Here is a 14,228-nt window from a genome sequence, read left to right as displayed (position 1 = left end):
CCCGCCCGCAGCCTCCCGGGGGGGGTCACTTAGCCAAGGTGACCTCTGAGTCTCCCCTGCCTGGGAAGGCCTTGCTGGAACCTTCCAGCCCTGGACCCGCACCCAGGGGACACGGTTGAAATAACCCTGGACCTATGATTACTTTTCTGGTATTTTGCCTGGAGGTCCCGGGATTTGAACTCAGGTTCACAGGGCTAGACAGACACGGGAGCCACGCCCACTACCTCGTAAGCCCCGCCCCACAGAGCCACGCCCCCAGTGCTTGAGCCCCACCCCTGCCATGTAGGACACAACCACCCGCACCACGCCCCCTACCGCTGGGCCACGCCCACTGACACCCATGCCACGCCCCTGCAACGGTGAACCTCATCCACGACCATTTGGGCCCGGCCCCTCCCTGCGAGCCACGCCCACCGACACCCGTGCCACGCCCCTACAACAGTGAACCTCGGCCATGACCATTTGGGCCCCGCCCCCTGCGAGCCACGCCCACCGACACCCGTGCCACGCCCCTACAACAGTGAACCTCATGCATGACCATTTGGGCCACGCCCCTCTCTGCGAGCCACGCCCACCGACACCCGTGCCACGCCCCCACCGCGTGAACCACGCCCAATACCCCTCGGACCAACTCCTATTACAACCCAAGACACGCCCACCCGCGGGACCACGCCCCCCACAGGGAGCCACGCCCCCACCGCCTGAGCCACGCCCAATACCCCTTGGACCAACTATTACAACCCAAGACACGCCCACCCGCAGGACCACGCCCCCTCAGGGAGCCACGCCCCCACCGCCTGAGCCACGCCCCACCCCCTGCACCCGGAACTCCCAACCAGGCCTGTCCTGAGTGAGGGGGAAGGTTCCAGAAACTCCCCGCGTGGTGACTGTGGGAGGGGGGCCCCTCACCCGGGCCCCGGCGCCCTCGCGCTCGCGGAGCTGCAGCTGGTACTGCAGGCGGTGCCGCAGCGGGTGGTAGGCCGCGCCGTCGTCGTAGTCCGAGCGCCAGCTGACGTTGCGGAGTCCCGAGGGGGCGGCGGCCGCCGTCACGTGGTACGGGGGGGCGGGCTTGACTGCGGGGACAGAGGCCGCCCCCACGCGGTGACGTCAGCCCCGCCCACCGTGGGCGCCCAATCCCCGCCCTCGGCTCTTCAAGCCCCTCCCAGCCCCGCCTTCTGCCCCGCCCCTCTCCCAAGAGCAACCCTTCACACTTGAGGAAGAGCTAGCGCATCTGAAAGCCAAAGCGCCAGGCCCGGGCCGGGCCTGGGGGGCCTGGGGGTACGGGGTGCTCACTGCTGTAGGCCAGCACAAAGCTGCCGCACTCCTGGGAGCTGCCGGACTGGTCGGTCGCGTTGACACTAAAGATGTCGTCGGCCATGAACTGGGAGACGTTCATGTGGCAGGTGTACTGCGCGTGCGTGGCGTTGCGGCTGGTCCTGCGGAGGCTGCAGGAGGTGACTTTGTCCTCCAGTTCTCCATACGGGTCTAGCCTGGAGGAGGGAGCGATGGTCCCTGCTGGAGGCCGGGTGGGGGAGGCCTGGGCACCAACCCTCCCTTTCCTGGGCCGGCACCCCCGCCCCTGCAGGGAGCTTCCGGGGAAGCTGGTGGGATGGGGTTGGGGGACAAACGCTCTGACTTTTCAAACTGCCGCTGGGCAGAAGCAAAGGGACTTTGAGGTATCTGTAGGAGTTCACCACATAGTCACTATCCTCCTCCACGCCATCCTGCAGGACCAGGGTAGATGATGGGTGGATGGGACTCCCTTCTCTGCCCCATTTACTGGAATGGACATTGCTACGTGTGGCCCAGCACCCGTGGCTCACGCCTGGAATCTTAGCTACTTAGGAGGCTGAGATCTGAGGATGGCAGTTTGAGGCCAGCACAAAAATGGAGCTGTGATACACATGGAAGAGCAACTCGCTTTGAGTGGAAAAACTCAGGGACAGCATCAGGCCCGGAGTTCAAGCTCCAGGACCAGCATAGACAAGTGGGGTGGGGGGAGCAAATGTCTGCTGAATGAATACACTTCCGGCCTCCAGGTTGACCACAGGGCTGCCCGGAGAGGCCCTGGCTCTGGCCAAAGCCTGGGACTTTAAGCTCCCCCCCTGCTGCACCCCTCAAACCTTCCAGCTCCATTTCTTTCCTTCTTTTGCCAGTCCTGGGCCTGAACTCAGGACCCAGATGCTGTCTCTGAGCTCTTTTGCTCCAGGCTAGCGCGCTACCACTTCAGGTTTCCTGGTGGTTAATTGGAGATCAGAGTCTCCTGAGCCCGGGGCTGGTGGCTCAGGCCTGTCATCCTAGCTGCTCAGGAGGCTGAGATCTGAGGATCACGGTTCAAAGCCAGCCTGGGTAAGAAAGTCCATGAGACTCTTATCTGCAATTAATTACCTGGAAAGCCAGAAGTGACGCTGAGGCTTACGTGGTAGCGCGCTCGCCTTGAGCGGAAGGAGCTCAGGCAGCATCCAGGCCTAGAGTTCAAACCCCAGGACTGGCCAAAAAAGTCTCACGGACTTTCCTGCCAGGGCTGGCCTCAAACCGTGGTCCTCGCATCTCAGCCTCCTGAGTGGCTGGGACAGCAGGCGGGAGCCTTTGGTGCCCTTAGTAGCTCAAGACGCAGTCACTGTGCTGCTTATCTTACTGAACTCCCCTCTGAGCACACAGTAGGCTCAGCTCAGCCCCTCCCCGGTCCCCCCAGACCCCCGAGGTGGGGTGGGAGGTGGGGGGGTCCCTGGACACCTACCAGGTGAGGGTGAGGGGGTGGGGGTGGGGTGTCCACGTCTCCAAGACGCAGGTGATGGTCTCCAGGTAGTCGGTATAGCAGGAGAGATCCGAGCAGCCAAAGGCTCTGGTGGGGGGGCTCTCAGGGCTGCTGTGCATCTGGGGCCCTTTAAGACAGAGGCCCAGGGCTCAGGGATTCTTGTTTATTTTAGTCGGTCCTGGGGCTTGAACTCAGGGCCTGGGCACTATCCCTCAGCTCTTCAGCTCAAGGCGAGCGCTCTACCACTTGAGCCACAGCGCCACTTCCGGTTTTCTAGTGGTTCTTTGGAGATAAGAGTTTCACAGTCTTTCCTGCCTGGGCTGGCTTTGAACCTCGATCCTCAGATCTCAGCCTCCTGAGTAGCTAGGATGACAGGCCTGAGCCACCGGCGCCTGGCTTGGCTTGGGGATTCTGCTCACCTAGACTTTGCTTGTGCAAATGTCCTGGGGTCATTCCTACTGTGAACCAGAGTGACCAAGCCGTCTCCTCACAAGTACCCCACCCCCCAGGACCCTGAGCGTATCTCCCTCAGGACACCCCAGTCCTGAGTCCCCCCAGAGACAGGAGGGGTCCCCACCAAGAGCCTTGCTGAGGATGGGGGAGACGGGGCTAGAGCGGGGAGAGGTCAAGGCCAGTCCTGCAGGAGTCTGACTGCAGGTCTGCATGACCCTGGCCAGCCGCTCCCTCCCCCCCCCAGCACTTCCAGTCCCCCTCTGTCGGGATCACGTGTGGAGCCCTCCTGCCCTTTACTAGAAGCCTGTTCCCTTTTTCTCCTCCTGAAGCTTTGGCTTCAGTTTCGCTGAAGGATGACCACAGAGATGGCTGGTGCTGTGGCTTCCTCCGTGTCACCCTGAGACCTAGCCTGGCTTCTCAGCCCTGCCCCCCCCCAACGTGAGGCCTCCAGGCGGGCGCTACAGACCTCTGCTCTGCGGGAAATGCCCAGACTCATGGGGCCGTGGCAGACATTACTAATCAATGGCAGCACTCTCTCCCTGGTGCCATCATGGACTCCTCCTCCACGCAGCGCCTGGCAGCTTGCATGGCTGGCTGTGAGTCGGCTCTAGAAGGGACTTCCTCCTAGGGGGCTCCTCACCAGGCCCAAGGCCAAGGGGCAGAACCCGTCTCTTCCTCCTCCTCCTCCTCCTCCTCCTGCTCCTCCTGCTCCTCCTCCTCCTGCTCCTCCTCCTGCTCCTCCTCCTCCTCCTCCTCCTTCTCCTCCTGCTCCTCCTGCTCCTCCTCCTCCTGCTCCTCCTGCTGCTCCTCTTCTTCTTCTTCTTCCCCTCCTCCTCCTCCTTCTTCTTCCTCTCCTTCTGCCTGCCTCCTCTTCCTCCCCCTTCTCCTCCTCTTCCTCCCAGTATCATGATTCAAACCCAAGGCCTTGCGCTTGGTGCTCTACCCCCTGACCCATGCCTCCAGCCTGGCTCTTGGCTGGTTAATTGGAGATCAGAGTCTTTGCAGAGTGTTCTGCCCAGGCTGCTCTGTTGGACTGCAATCCTCCAGATCTCAGTCTCTGAGTGGCTAGGATCCATGTCCCTGCCTGTGAAGGCCCGGGGTGGGGGGGTGGGGAGGGATGTGGGAGAGCCCTGCCCCCACCCCCACCCCCCGCTTCCTGAAAGGGAAAGGTGACAGCCCAGCTTGCTTCCCGAGGGACCCGTTTGAGGCTCTGGGTCTCTTGGTGAAATCCAGAGTGGGCGCTGAGTCAGTGGGCAGAGCCACGGGTTCCCCCTTGTGCAGTGTGGGTGCCGGGCTGTGGGAAGGCCTCCTGGCCGCCCGTCCCGCCCCGGGGCCACAAGCCCCTGTCTCAGCCATGCTGGGCCTTCCAGGGGCTGCCTGCCAGACCTGCCAATTCCTTTGTCATCTCTTCGCTCCCCCCCCCAGCGCCTGTGGGTGGGGGACCCCCTCCCCAGGGCCCAGTGGCTGCAGAGAGAGGATTCTCCAGGAAAGCCAGGATAGGAGGAGGAAGAGAGGTTAGACCAAAGGCAGAACTTCCTCACTGCCCCCCACCTGGCTTGGCTTTGGGGGGCGGGTAGTTACTTACCAGTCTGCAGCATCAGCAGGAGCAGGAGGGCGGCCCAGCCCAGAGGCATGCTGTGTCCACACCTGAGGGAGGGGGGGGGAGGAGGGGGAGGGGGAAGAGGGGGAGAGGGAGACCATGAGCTGGCTGGCCTCCTCCTGAGGATCTCCTCCCTCCCGGCCTCCCTGGCCGACTCGCTGTCATCCTGAATCTGTCAAGAGCTGGGGGAGGGGGAGAGGGGAGGGGAACCCCCCCACAAAATCAGACCCCCCCAAGATGTGATCACCCCTGGGTGGGGGGGGTGCGGGATCAGGGAAGGGCAGCCAGGGCTATGCTACCCGCACCCAGGCTCAGAGACGGCGCTCAGGCCCGAGTTCAAGCCCGAGGGGGGGCCCATGCCCATGCGGACCCCAAGGAGGAGGGACACCGTGGGGCCTGGGCGCCGGCCGGGGTCACACGGGCCCCTCACACGCATGCGCGTGCACACACACACACACACACACACACAGCTCTTGGCCGCTGGTTCCCCTGCAGCGCCCCCTCTCCAAGCCTGGGCAAGCTGGGGGGGGGTGTTGAACGTTGGGGAGTGTCTACCCCGCCCCCTCCCCGGTGACCCCGTGGGGTCCAATGTGAAAGGTCAGGGCACAGTAAGAGCAAAACATGCCCTCTCAGAGAACTGTCAAGATTTTGGGACTTCCCAAAAGGGAACCCTGCGCCTGGCCAGGCCTCTGGTTCCTCCTGCTCCTCCCAACTGTGGCCAGGGACCCCCCTCACCCCCCACTGGCCTGTGAGACCCCAGTCTGCCCGTGGGGTGCAGGAACGTGGGCTGCTTGCAGCTCCCCCACACACCTGCTCCCCTGCCCTCCACCAACACAACTCTCTGCGTGCAGCCTGGCCCGTCAGACTCCTACTTGGCCTTCAAAACCCAACTCAAATGTCAACCTCTGTCTGTCAACGTCTGACCTCTCCGGAGAGGCTGAGTCAGCCGCCCCTCCGCCCTCCAATGCCAAGCAAGCCTCCGCGGGCCGGGGACTGCGTGGCGCTGAGCCCCCCGAAGCTCAACACACGGTCATGGCCGCGACTACACGAGTGCCAAACGTCTCCCCACTGCTGACTTGTGAAGATGACCTCAAGGATGAAGGCCCAGGCGGGCTGGGGACCCCCGAGTCTACACCCGGGTCTCTTTTCTTCTTTCTTCTACCCAGTGCACTTATGTGGTTGGAGAGAACAAATTGGTCCATACTCCATCTCTTTCCCTGCCACTGGACTTTTGCACATTCTCTCTGTCTGTAGTGCCTTCCTCAGCTACTTTACATTCTCATCCTCTGGTCCCAGCCTCCGTGCTTTGCTCTCAAAGATGCTGGGCGGTCTTCTCTGTGGTCCTCCAGGCCAGCTCCCTCCTTCTTCTCCCCCACAACATCTGCACCCCGAGGGCTGCTCTGCGTGCGTCTCCTGTCTCTGTCCTGGCTTCCCTGCTTTGTTCGCCCGCGCTGTTACTGCAGCACAGAACCACATCCAGGGCACGCCGTGTGTTTAACACGTCACTAAAGGAGAGCGAGGAATGAGTGAATGATGAATAAGTGCATAAATGAATGAACAAGGAAATGAATAAGGGGGTGAATCAACGAATGGGTGAACAAGTGAATGAGGGAATGAATGAGGAAATAAATGAATAAGAGAATGAGTGAGGGTCAATGAGCAAGTAAACGCATGAGTGAGTGAATGAATGAATGAGTGAGTGAATGAATGACTAGATGAATGAGTGAATGAGTGAGTGAATGAATGAACAATGAGTGAGTGAGTGAATGAATGAATGACTAGATGAGTGAGTAAATGAATGAGTGAACAAGTAAGAAAATGAATAAGTAAATGAGTGAGAGAATGAATGGGTAAATGAATAAGTGAATGAGTGACTGAATGAGTGAATGAATGTGTATGTAAATGAATAAATGAGTGGTAATGAATGAGTGAGTGAATGAATGAGTGAATAAGTGGGTAATGAAGGAATGAATGAATAAGTGAATGAGTAGTAATGAATGAGTGAATGAATGAGTGACTAGGTGGGCAATGAAGGAGTGAATGACTAAGTGAATGAGTGATAGTAAATGAGTGAATGGGTGAATGAATGAATAAAAAATGAGTGAATAAGTAAGTGAGCTGGGAGGGAGGGAGGGGTCACAGGGGCGGAGGCCTGGCCTGTCAGTCATGCTCTGTCTCCAGGAAGTCTCTGCCCCACTCCACGCCCCCCCCGGCCCCCCGTTGGCACCCAGCCTGATTGACGGGGGGGGGGGGACTTGCAGATCAGAGGGGTCTGTTCCCCGTTGCTGGCCCCTTCCTCACAGCCAGGACCCCTGAGTGGAGGTGTGTGTGTGGGGGAAACAGCCTGAACCTCGCTGACCCGGAGGGGCCCAGCCCAGCCTCCACTGGCTCTGTCACGGGCCCGGCCTGGGATGGGGAGGCAGAGGCCGGAGGCCCGGCCATGGAGGCTGCCTTCAGCAGGGTCCCCTAGTGCTGGGCAGGCAGGGGGCGGGTTAGGCAGAACCTGAGGACCCGGGTGCAGCTTAGCAGGTGCAAATTGAGCACATTTGTCTGCCCAGGCCCCCAGGGCGGGACAGCAAGTCTACACACGCAGCCCTCCCTCCAGCGCCCTCCTGCAGCTCTGGTCACTGCCCTTCCCTGCAGACCCGCTGGGGGTAAAGCTCTGGATCACAGCTGTGGGAGCCCATGAGGCTGGGAGCCAGGGTCAAGCTGGCTCTGTTCCCAGCATCCCCTCCCTCCTGGCCTGTGCGGGTCACCAGGGGAGGGGAGGCTGGGCGCACACCGTGGGCACAGTGCGCAAGCCCAGCCCCGGCGCCACCCCAAGCCAGGCAGCAGCAGCTCACGCCTGCCATCCCAGCTCCTCAAGAGGCTCAGATCTGAGGATCGGGGTTCGAAACCAGCCAGGGTAGGAAAATTCGTGAGACTCTTATCACCAATGAACCACCAGAAAACCGGAAGTGGCGCTGTGGCTCAAAGGGTAGAGCACTCAGCTTGGGCTGAAGAGCTCAAGGGACTGTGCCCAGGTCCCGAGTTCAAGCCCCAGGACTGACAAAAATGAAAAACAGAGGCCCAGAGAGGTCAGGAGCTTTATCTTGGTCACACAGCAAGGAAGGAGCAGGCCCCAGTGAGACGCACACTGGTGGTTTTGCGGTCCTTGCTGGAGACAAGCTGGGTATCGGGTCCCCAGGGGGGTCTGCGGGGAGGGCTGGATCTGGGGAGCAGGTGGCCCTGAGTGCGTGTCGGGACTCACGAGGTCCTGCCCAGGGCTCAGCGTTTCACATTGACTCAGAGTGTTCATCTGAGCTGTTCTGTAAAGTCCCATTCGTCTGGAACCAGCAGGGGGGGGGCGCTGACACCTGGGGGTTTCTGGCCCCCCCCAGAGAAGTGTATGAGAAGGGGGTAGCGTGGGGTGCACAGACCTCCTCCCTTAGGCACAAGCTCCACCCGGGCCCTTCTGAGTGGCCTCCTCTGAGCCAAACGGAGCCTCAGAGAGCCTGCGGAGCCCCAGGACGAAGGCGTCGGAGCCGATAGTAGATGCTCAATTAAACTCTGTCTGTCCAGCGGGAGCCCGGGGAGAGAGCAGGAAGTCCACGCTTGCATTTGTGGCTCTGGAAGGGCCCTGGTCCCTTCCTGTCCTGACGGTTCCCGGCCCCCACTCTCCACCAGCCCCCCGGGGTCTGGAGGCCGGCACTATGATATCCCCCCCAGTGGTAATGGCTGCCCGCTGCCCTGCTCCTTCCCAGAAGTGTCCTACGGGTACCCGCCATCCCTTTGCGGGTTGCCTGGCTGTCTCAGCCTACGAATGGATCCCCAAATCAGCCCTGCCGCTGCGGGTCGCCCTTTGCCAGGGGCAGGTTGTTGTTTTCCTCCACTGAGTCTCAGTCTTACCATCTATAAAATGGACGGCCCCAGCCATCAGCCTGGCACACCAAGGGTTCGGGGAGACCCGAGGGTCTGGGGTCACAGTGGTGGGGGAACCGGAGCCCTGGGGCTGGGGACAGCATGACCCTGGCTTGCCCTTGTCCCCTCCACCTGTGCTGCTCCCGGAGTCTGGACCTCCTCCGACTCACGCCTGTAATCCCAGCTGCCCGGGAGGCTGAGATCTGAGGATCTCGGTTAGAGGCCAGCCCCCAGGGAAGCCAAATCCATGCGACTCTTCTCTCCAATGAACCCATCAACAACAACAACCTAAATAAACCCCAGCTGAACATGGACCTGTGGTTCAAGTGGCAGAGTGGAAAAAAATAGCGCAGGGAGAGCGCCCAGGCCCTGAGTTCAAAGCCACTGTCTCAGCACACCTTACATCCATGGCTCTTGCCCCCATTTCACAGCCAGGAAAGTCCAGGAAGCCAGGGTGACAGTTTCCCAGCCTACGTGTGCTCCGATACCCTTCCCACCCCGCGCTGCCCAACGCCCCCCAGGGTTGGCCTTGAACAAGTCCCAAATTCTTAGTCCGGGCCCCCCCAGCCTCCCATACTTTGCTTTTCTTCCTCTGCTCTCCACTAACCTCCCTGTCCACCTCCCCTCCACGCCGGGAGCTCTCCCTCTTACTGTCTGACTCGTGGAAAGGCTGACACGGAGTGGGGTCACCGAGCTGCCCCCCCAGTCCCCCCACACCCTGCTTGGATCCCTTCTCCCAGCGCCCCTCTCCTTGTCTGTGAAGTGGGCACACCAGCCCCTCTCCTGGAAAATCCAGTGAAATCAAAACCCAGAAGCCAGCCGGGCGTGGTGGCTCCCGCCTGTAATCCCAGCTACTCAGGAGGCTGAGCTCGGAGGACCGTGGTTCAAAGCCAGCCTGGGCTGGAAACGTCTGTGAGATGCTTATCTCCAATCAACCTACCCTACAGCAAGAAACGGAGCTGTGGCTCAGGAACAGCACCCAGGCCCTGAGTTCAAGCCCTGGGACGGGCACACACACACACTCACAGAAACATCCAGAAGCTGGCACCATTCTGCTGCCCTCCACCCATCCCGAACACACAGACACGCACGGTAGAGGCTGGAGATCCCGGCTTTACCTGCTGCTCAGGAATCCATTCCGGGGCCTGGGATGGCCTGGGGGCCTTCAGGGGTTCAGGGGGGCTGGGTGGGAAGCCGGGAGCCAGTGTGGACGGCCCGGCCTGTGCCCCAGCCACGCGCGTCCACGGCGGGGGGCCGCGACACTCACTTCTGGGCAGAAGGGACCGCGGGGGGGGGACAGACAGACAGACACAGACAGACCGAAGATAGACACAGACGCAGACAGAAGACGAGACACAGACAGGAAGCTGTGGACAGGGCTGGACAGACGGCCGCGTGGCTGTCAGTCTGGCTGGGGGCGAAGCCGGGCAGCGGCTGGCTGCGGAGCCACCTGCAGCCGCCAACCTGCAGAAGCAGCTGCTCCCATTGTGCGGGGGCAGGGGGAGGGAGGGAGAGGGAGGGACAGGGAGGAGGGGGAGCAGGAGGGGGGGAGGAGGAGGAGGAGGATGTGGTGAGCAGGCCCCGCCCCGCCCCGCCCCAGCTTCCCCTGGGTGAGTGAACATGGGCCAGTGAAGGTCACCCAAGACGCCATTTAGGACCCTTGGGGTGACACCTGCTCCCCCACAGACCTCAAAGCAAGGACCCGTGACATCAGCAGGGTGGCATGGAGGCTCTGAGGGGTGATCAAGTCCCCTGCACCCCCTGTGAGCTCAGAGACAGAGGAGCCTGAGGAGACCCCACGAGGGGGGGGGCCCCTCAACCCCCAGGCCCCTCCGGGTCCCGCCTCAGCTCCAGGTCTGCCGGGGGGGGTCAGGGCCAGCCAGAGCCCCCGGGGTGCCCCACTGGGCCCCTCTCTGAGCACCTCCCCTTTACCATTCTGAGAAGTGGGGGACAGTGTGCTAAAAGGATGGGGTTCCCCCCCCCACAAACCATGAGGAGGGGGAGTTGCTCAGGACAGAGGCTAATACATTTTCTAGAGAGTTTTGTCCTGGGGTAAACGAGGCATCCGATAGCTCAGACATTAAGAAAACCAAGGGACAAAATTCAAGTGGCCAGCAGCCTGGTGACACCCCGTTTTAGGCCAAGCTCCTGGGGCGCAGACAAGAGAACTTTACCCACGAGAAGACGCAGCCGGGGAGGAGAGGAGGCGTCAAGCTGGGGCTCGAACCCCCACCCGAGTCTGGTTTGTAAGCACAGAGCAGGCTGGAGAAAGGGGTGCGGGGCCACGGGCGGGCCCTGGTGGGGAAGGGGTGTCTGTCTAGGCGCCCATGTTCTCAGCTCGGCTCAGTTTGGCTCACACACCCCACCTGCCCGGCTGACTCATTTGATAAATGACTTGCAGCTGGCCACGGGGCCGCCCGGAGGAAAAGAGAAAGTCCCTGCGGTGTCTTTCCTGTTCTCTGTTTCCTGTTTTCCTGGCTGTGCTGAGGAACTGGGTGCAGATTCTGCTCCCCACCCCGCCCCAGTGAATGGTGGGGGGCCTCCGTCCCCAAGCAACCCAGCGGCTCCTCCAACCCCCCGCACCAGAAGGAGGCAGATTTCCTTTCTTTTCCTTCTGAACTTACTGCAAAGTGACTCTTGTAGCCTGTGGCTCACACCTGTAATCCCAGCTGCTCAGGAGGCAAGATGTGAAGACCAAGGTTCAAAGCCAGCCAGGGCAGGAAAGTCTGTGAGGCCCCATGAACCACCAAAAAGTCTGAAGTGGCACTGACTCAAGTGGTACAGCACTAGCCTTAGGCCCCAAAGCTCCAGGGGCAGAATGAGGCCCTGAGTTCAAGCCCCACAACCGGCACAATTCTTATAATCTGCTCTAGAACTGAGGGACGGCAGACAGATCAAGAGAAGGAATGGTAAGAAGAGGAGGTGTATGCAAACCTTCTCCCTCCATACCAGGGTGTGAAGGATTTTATTTTCTAAGCATACATCTATCTGTCTGTCTGTCTGTCTGTCTGTCTGTCTGTCTGTCTATCTATGTGCCAGTCCTGGAGTTTGGTCTTGGAGCCTGGGCATTGTCCCAGAGATTTTGTGCTCAAGGCTAGCACCCTACCACTTGAGCCACAGCACCACTTCCAGCTTTTTTCTGTGTATGTGGTCCAGAGGAATGGAACCCAGGGCTTCATGCATGCTAGGCAAGCGCTCTACCATTGAGCCACGTTCCCAGCCTTGGGAAGGATTTTAGACACAGGGTCTCACCTCCGTATCAAGGGCAACTCCAGAATCACAGCTGTCACTGTCTTCATTACTGTCCCTGGGTTGCCAGGGATGACACCGAGGCTCGGGGAGGTTAAATGACTTGGCCAAGGTCACACTGCAAGGCGAGTGCCAGAGTTGGGATTCGAACTTGGTCGTTTGGGCTCCACAGGCCACATACACGGAAACATATACAGAGTGACTGCCCTCTGGGAGCCCATTCCTAAATGTAGAAAGATAGACAGCCAGATGGACAGACAGCGGTAACAGACAGACAGGCAGACCAAGGTACCAGAGGAACGAAATGCAGGTGGTAGTAGTGTTCTGAAACCCCAGGATGGGCTGAGGTTCTGACGGGAGCAGTCATGAGAACAAGGTGGTCGGCAGAAGGACCTGCGCGTGCAAAGGCACTGTGGTCCTGGGGTTTGAAACGTGGGGAACTGAGGGGTGGCAGACGGTGTGCAAGCAGGACGTGGCATCACGCCAGTCAAGTGAGCACCTGCAGACACCTTGCACTTCAGCCAAGTGGTTCCCCTGGGGAGAATACAATCCAGACAGCCCCTCCCTCCCTGTCTCCCTCCCTGCCTCCCTCCCTCGCTTCCTCTTTGGTATTTTTATTTACAGTTCAACCAGGGAACAGTAATTAGGCAACTGTGAGCTCCTGGAGCTTGAATCCCTCCCTTGGCCTTTTCACTCAAAGGCTGGTGCTCTACCGCGTGAGCCACACTTCCATTTCCAGCTTTTGGGTGGTTCACTGGAGAGAAGAGTCTCTCATGTACTTCTCTGCCTGGGCTTGCTTTGAACCTCACAACCCAGCCCGAGTAGCTACTCAGTGGCTAGGATTACAGGGGTGAGCCACCAAGCCTGGTTGGCGTTGACTGTTTGAAGCTGGATTTTAACCTAGATTCTGCTTCCTGGAGGGAGTGTTTTGTGATTTCCCACCCAAATGGAGCAGGCCATGCTCTCACCCAGCATGGCAGGGCCACACCACGTTGCTCTTGATTGTACAGGTGACCTTAAGTTCTGTGTGAGTAGGGACCGATTTAGTACTCCCCATTTCCAGGTCGAAAGCTATATGCTGAGGGCCAGGCTCACGCCTGTAATCCTAGCTATGCAGGAGGCTGAGATCTGAGGATCGAGGTTTGAAGCCGGCCCACCCAGATAGAATCCTCACGAGACTCTTATTTCACAAACATAAAAATAAGCCAGAAGTGGAGCTGTGGCTCAAGTGGTAGAGCATCAGCCTTGAGCAAAAAAAGCAGCTCAGGGACAGCGTGCCCAGGCCCTGAGTTCAAGCTCCAAGACCGGCACACACACACACACACACACACACACACACACACACACACAGGGCTAGGCTGTGGCTTGGGCAAGATGGTTCACACCGTCAGTGAATGGACGTCCATTTAAGTGACCTCCAGGTTCACCCCGTTCCCGCTCCTCCCAGGTCCTCGGGGAGTGGCCTCCTCCTCTACTTGTCTCCTTCCATTGATGACCCTGCCATTGATCACCTGGGACCACCATCTAAGTGACAGCCGCCACCTGCGTCTGTGGACGGGCGTCCCCACCCATGGGTGCTCCCAGGGCCCCGATCCCTGGGCCCAGGGTCTCCAGTCCCCTCCTCTTCCCCCCCCCCCAACCTCACATTCACCGTAGCACCATAGCAACCTGGCTTCCTGGCAGCTGAGCATCCCAGCAAAGACTCCCTTCCTCCAAGAGCGAGCAAGCACCGCTGGGGTTTCTCCGTGTACAGAAAGGTCACATTTCAGCATTGACACCCCCACCGCCAATCCCCAGATATTTACTGACAGTTCACGCTGTGGGGGTGGGGAGGGGTCAGCCAGGCCGGGTCCCACAAAAGGTCACAGCTAAGAGGGGGGGCTGTTCTTCCACCCTCCTCCCACAAGCCTGGGCCTGATCAGACCCAAATAGCTCCCCTGAGAGCCCCCAGCACCTCGTCTTTCCCCACTGACCCCAGCGGGACAGGGCTGGGGGGGGGGCTTGCCTGGACCTAACCAGGCCTGTGGCGCTGGGGTTGCGTTTGCAGGTGTGGTGTTGACTGAGCCCCCCATCTTCTGTTACCCTTGAGGTGTCGGAGCCCCGCCCCGCTGGCCGGTGGGGAGTCCAGGCTCTGAGGACCCCACAGAGAGAAGTAGTCATCACACCCGGGGGCGAGTGTCATGGGAACTAGCGCCAGCAGCCAGCGCCTAAGGAAATGGCACGGCCCACACGCTGGCCTGCCCGGTGACAGTCCCACGCGGGCCTCTT

The 14,228-nt window shown here is 60.2% G+C and overlaps 2 protein-coding genes across 2 annotated transcripts in view; one reads left to right on the top strand and one right to left on the bottom strand.

Annotated features, from left to right (window-relative positions):
- Gtf3c1 (general transcription factor IIIC, polypeptide 1, alpha 220kDa) overlaps positions 1-363 on the top strand; it is a 59,245-nt gene extending 58,882 nt beyond the window's left edge. The window contains exon 37 of the mRNA XM_013011175.1: positions 287-363. Within this exon, the coding sequence (XP_012866629.1) occupies positions 287-363 (77 nt within the window). The remainder of the gene's footprint in view (positions 1-286) is intronic.
- Positions 364-774: 411 nt separating this feature from the next.
- Il4r (interleukin 4 receptor) overlaps positions 775-14,228 on the bottom strand; it is a 34,954-nt gene continuing 21,500 nt past the window's right edge. Inside the window, exons 7-10 of the mRNA XM_013011174.1 lie at positions 3,877-3,914; positions 2,741-2,885; positions 1,294-1,490; positions 775-1,073 (exon numbers count right to left, since the gene is read on the bottom strand). Of these exons, the coding sequence (XP_012866628.1) occupies positions 775-1,073; positions 1,294-1,490; positions 2,741-2,885; positions 3,877-3,914 (679 nt within the window). The remainder of the gene's footprint in view (positions 1,074-1,293; positions 1,491-2,740; positions 2,886-3,876; positions 3,915-14,228) is intronic.

This window comes from Dipodomys ordii, unplaced genomic scaffold, assembly GCF_000151885.1.
Source record: "Dipodomys ordii isolate 6190 unplaced genomic scaffold, Dord_2.0 Scaffold14, whole genome shotgun sequence".
NCBI classification, from domain to species: domain Eukaryota; kingdom Metazoa; phylum Chordata; class Mammalia; order Rodentia; family Heteromyidae; genus Dipodomys; species Dipodomys ordii.
Note: the sequence above shows the minus strand (reverse complement) of the source record. Positions and strands in the feature narration are given on the sequence as shown.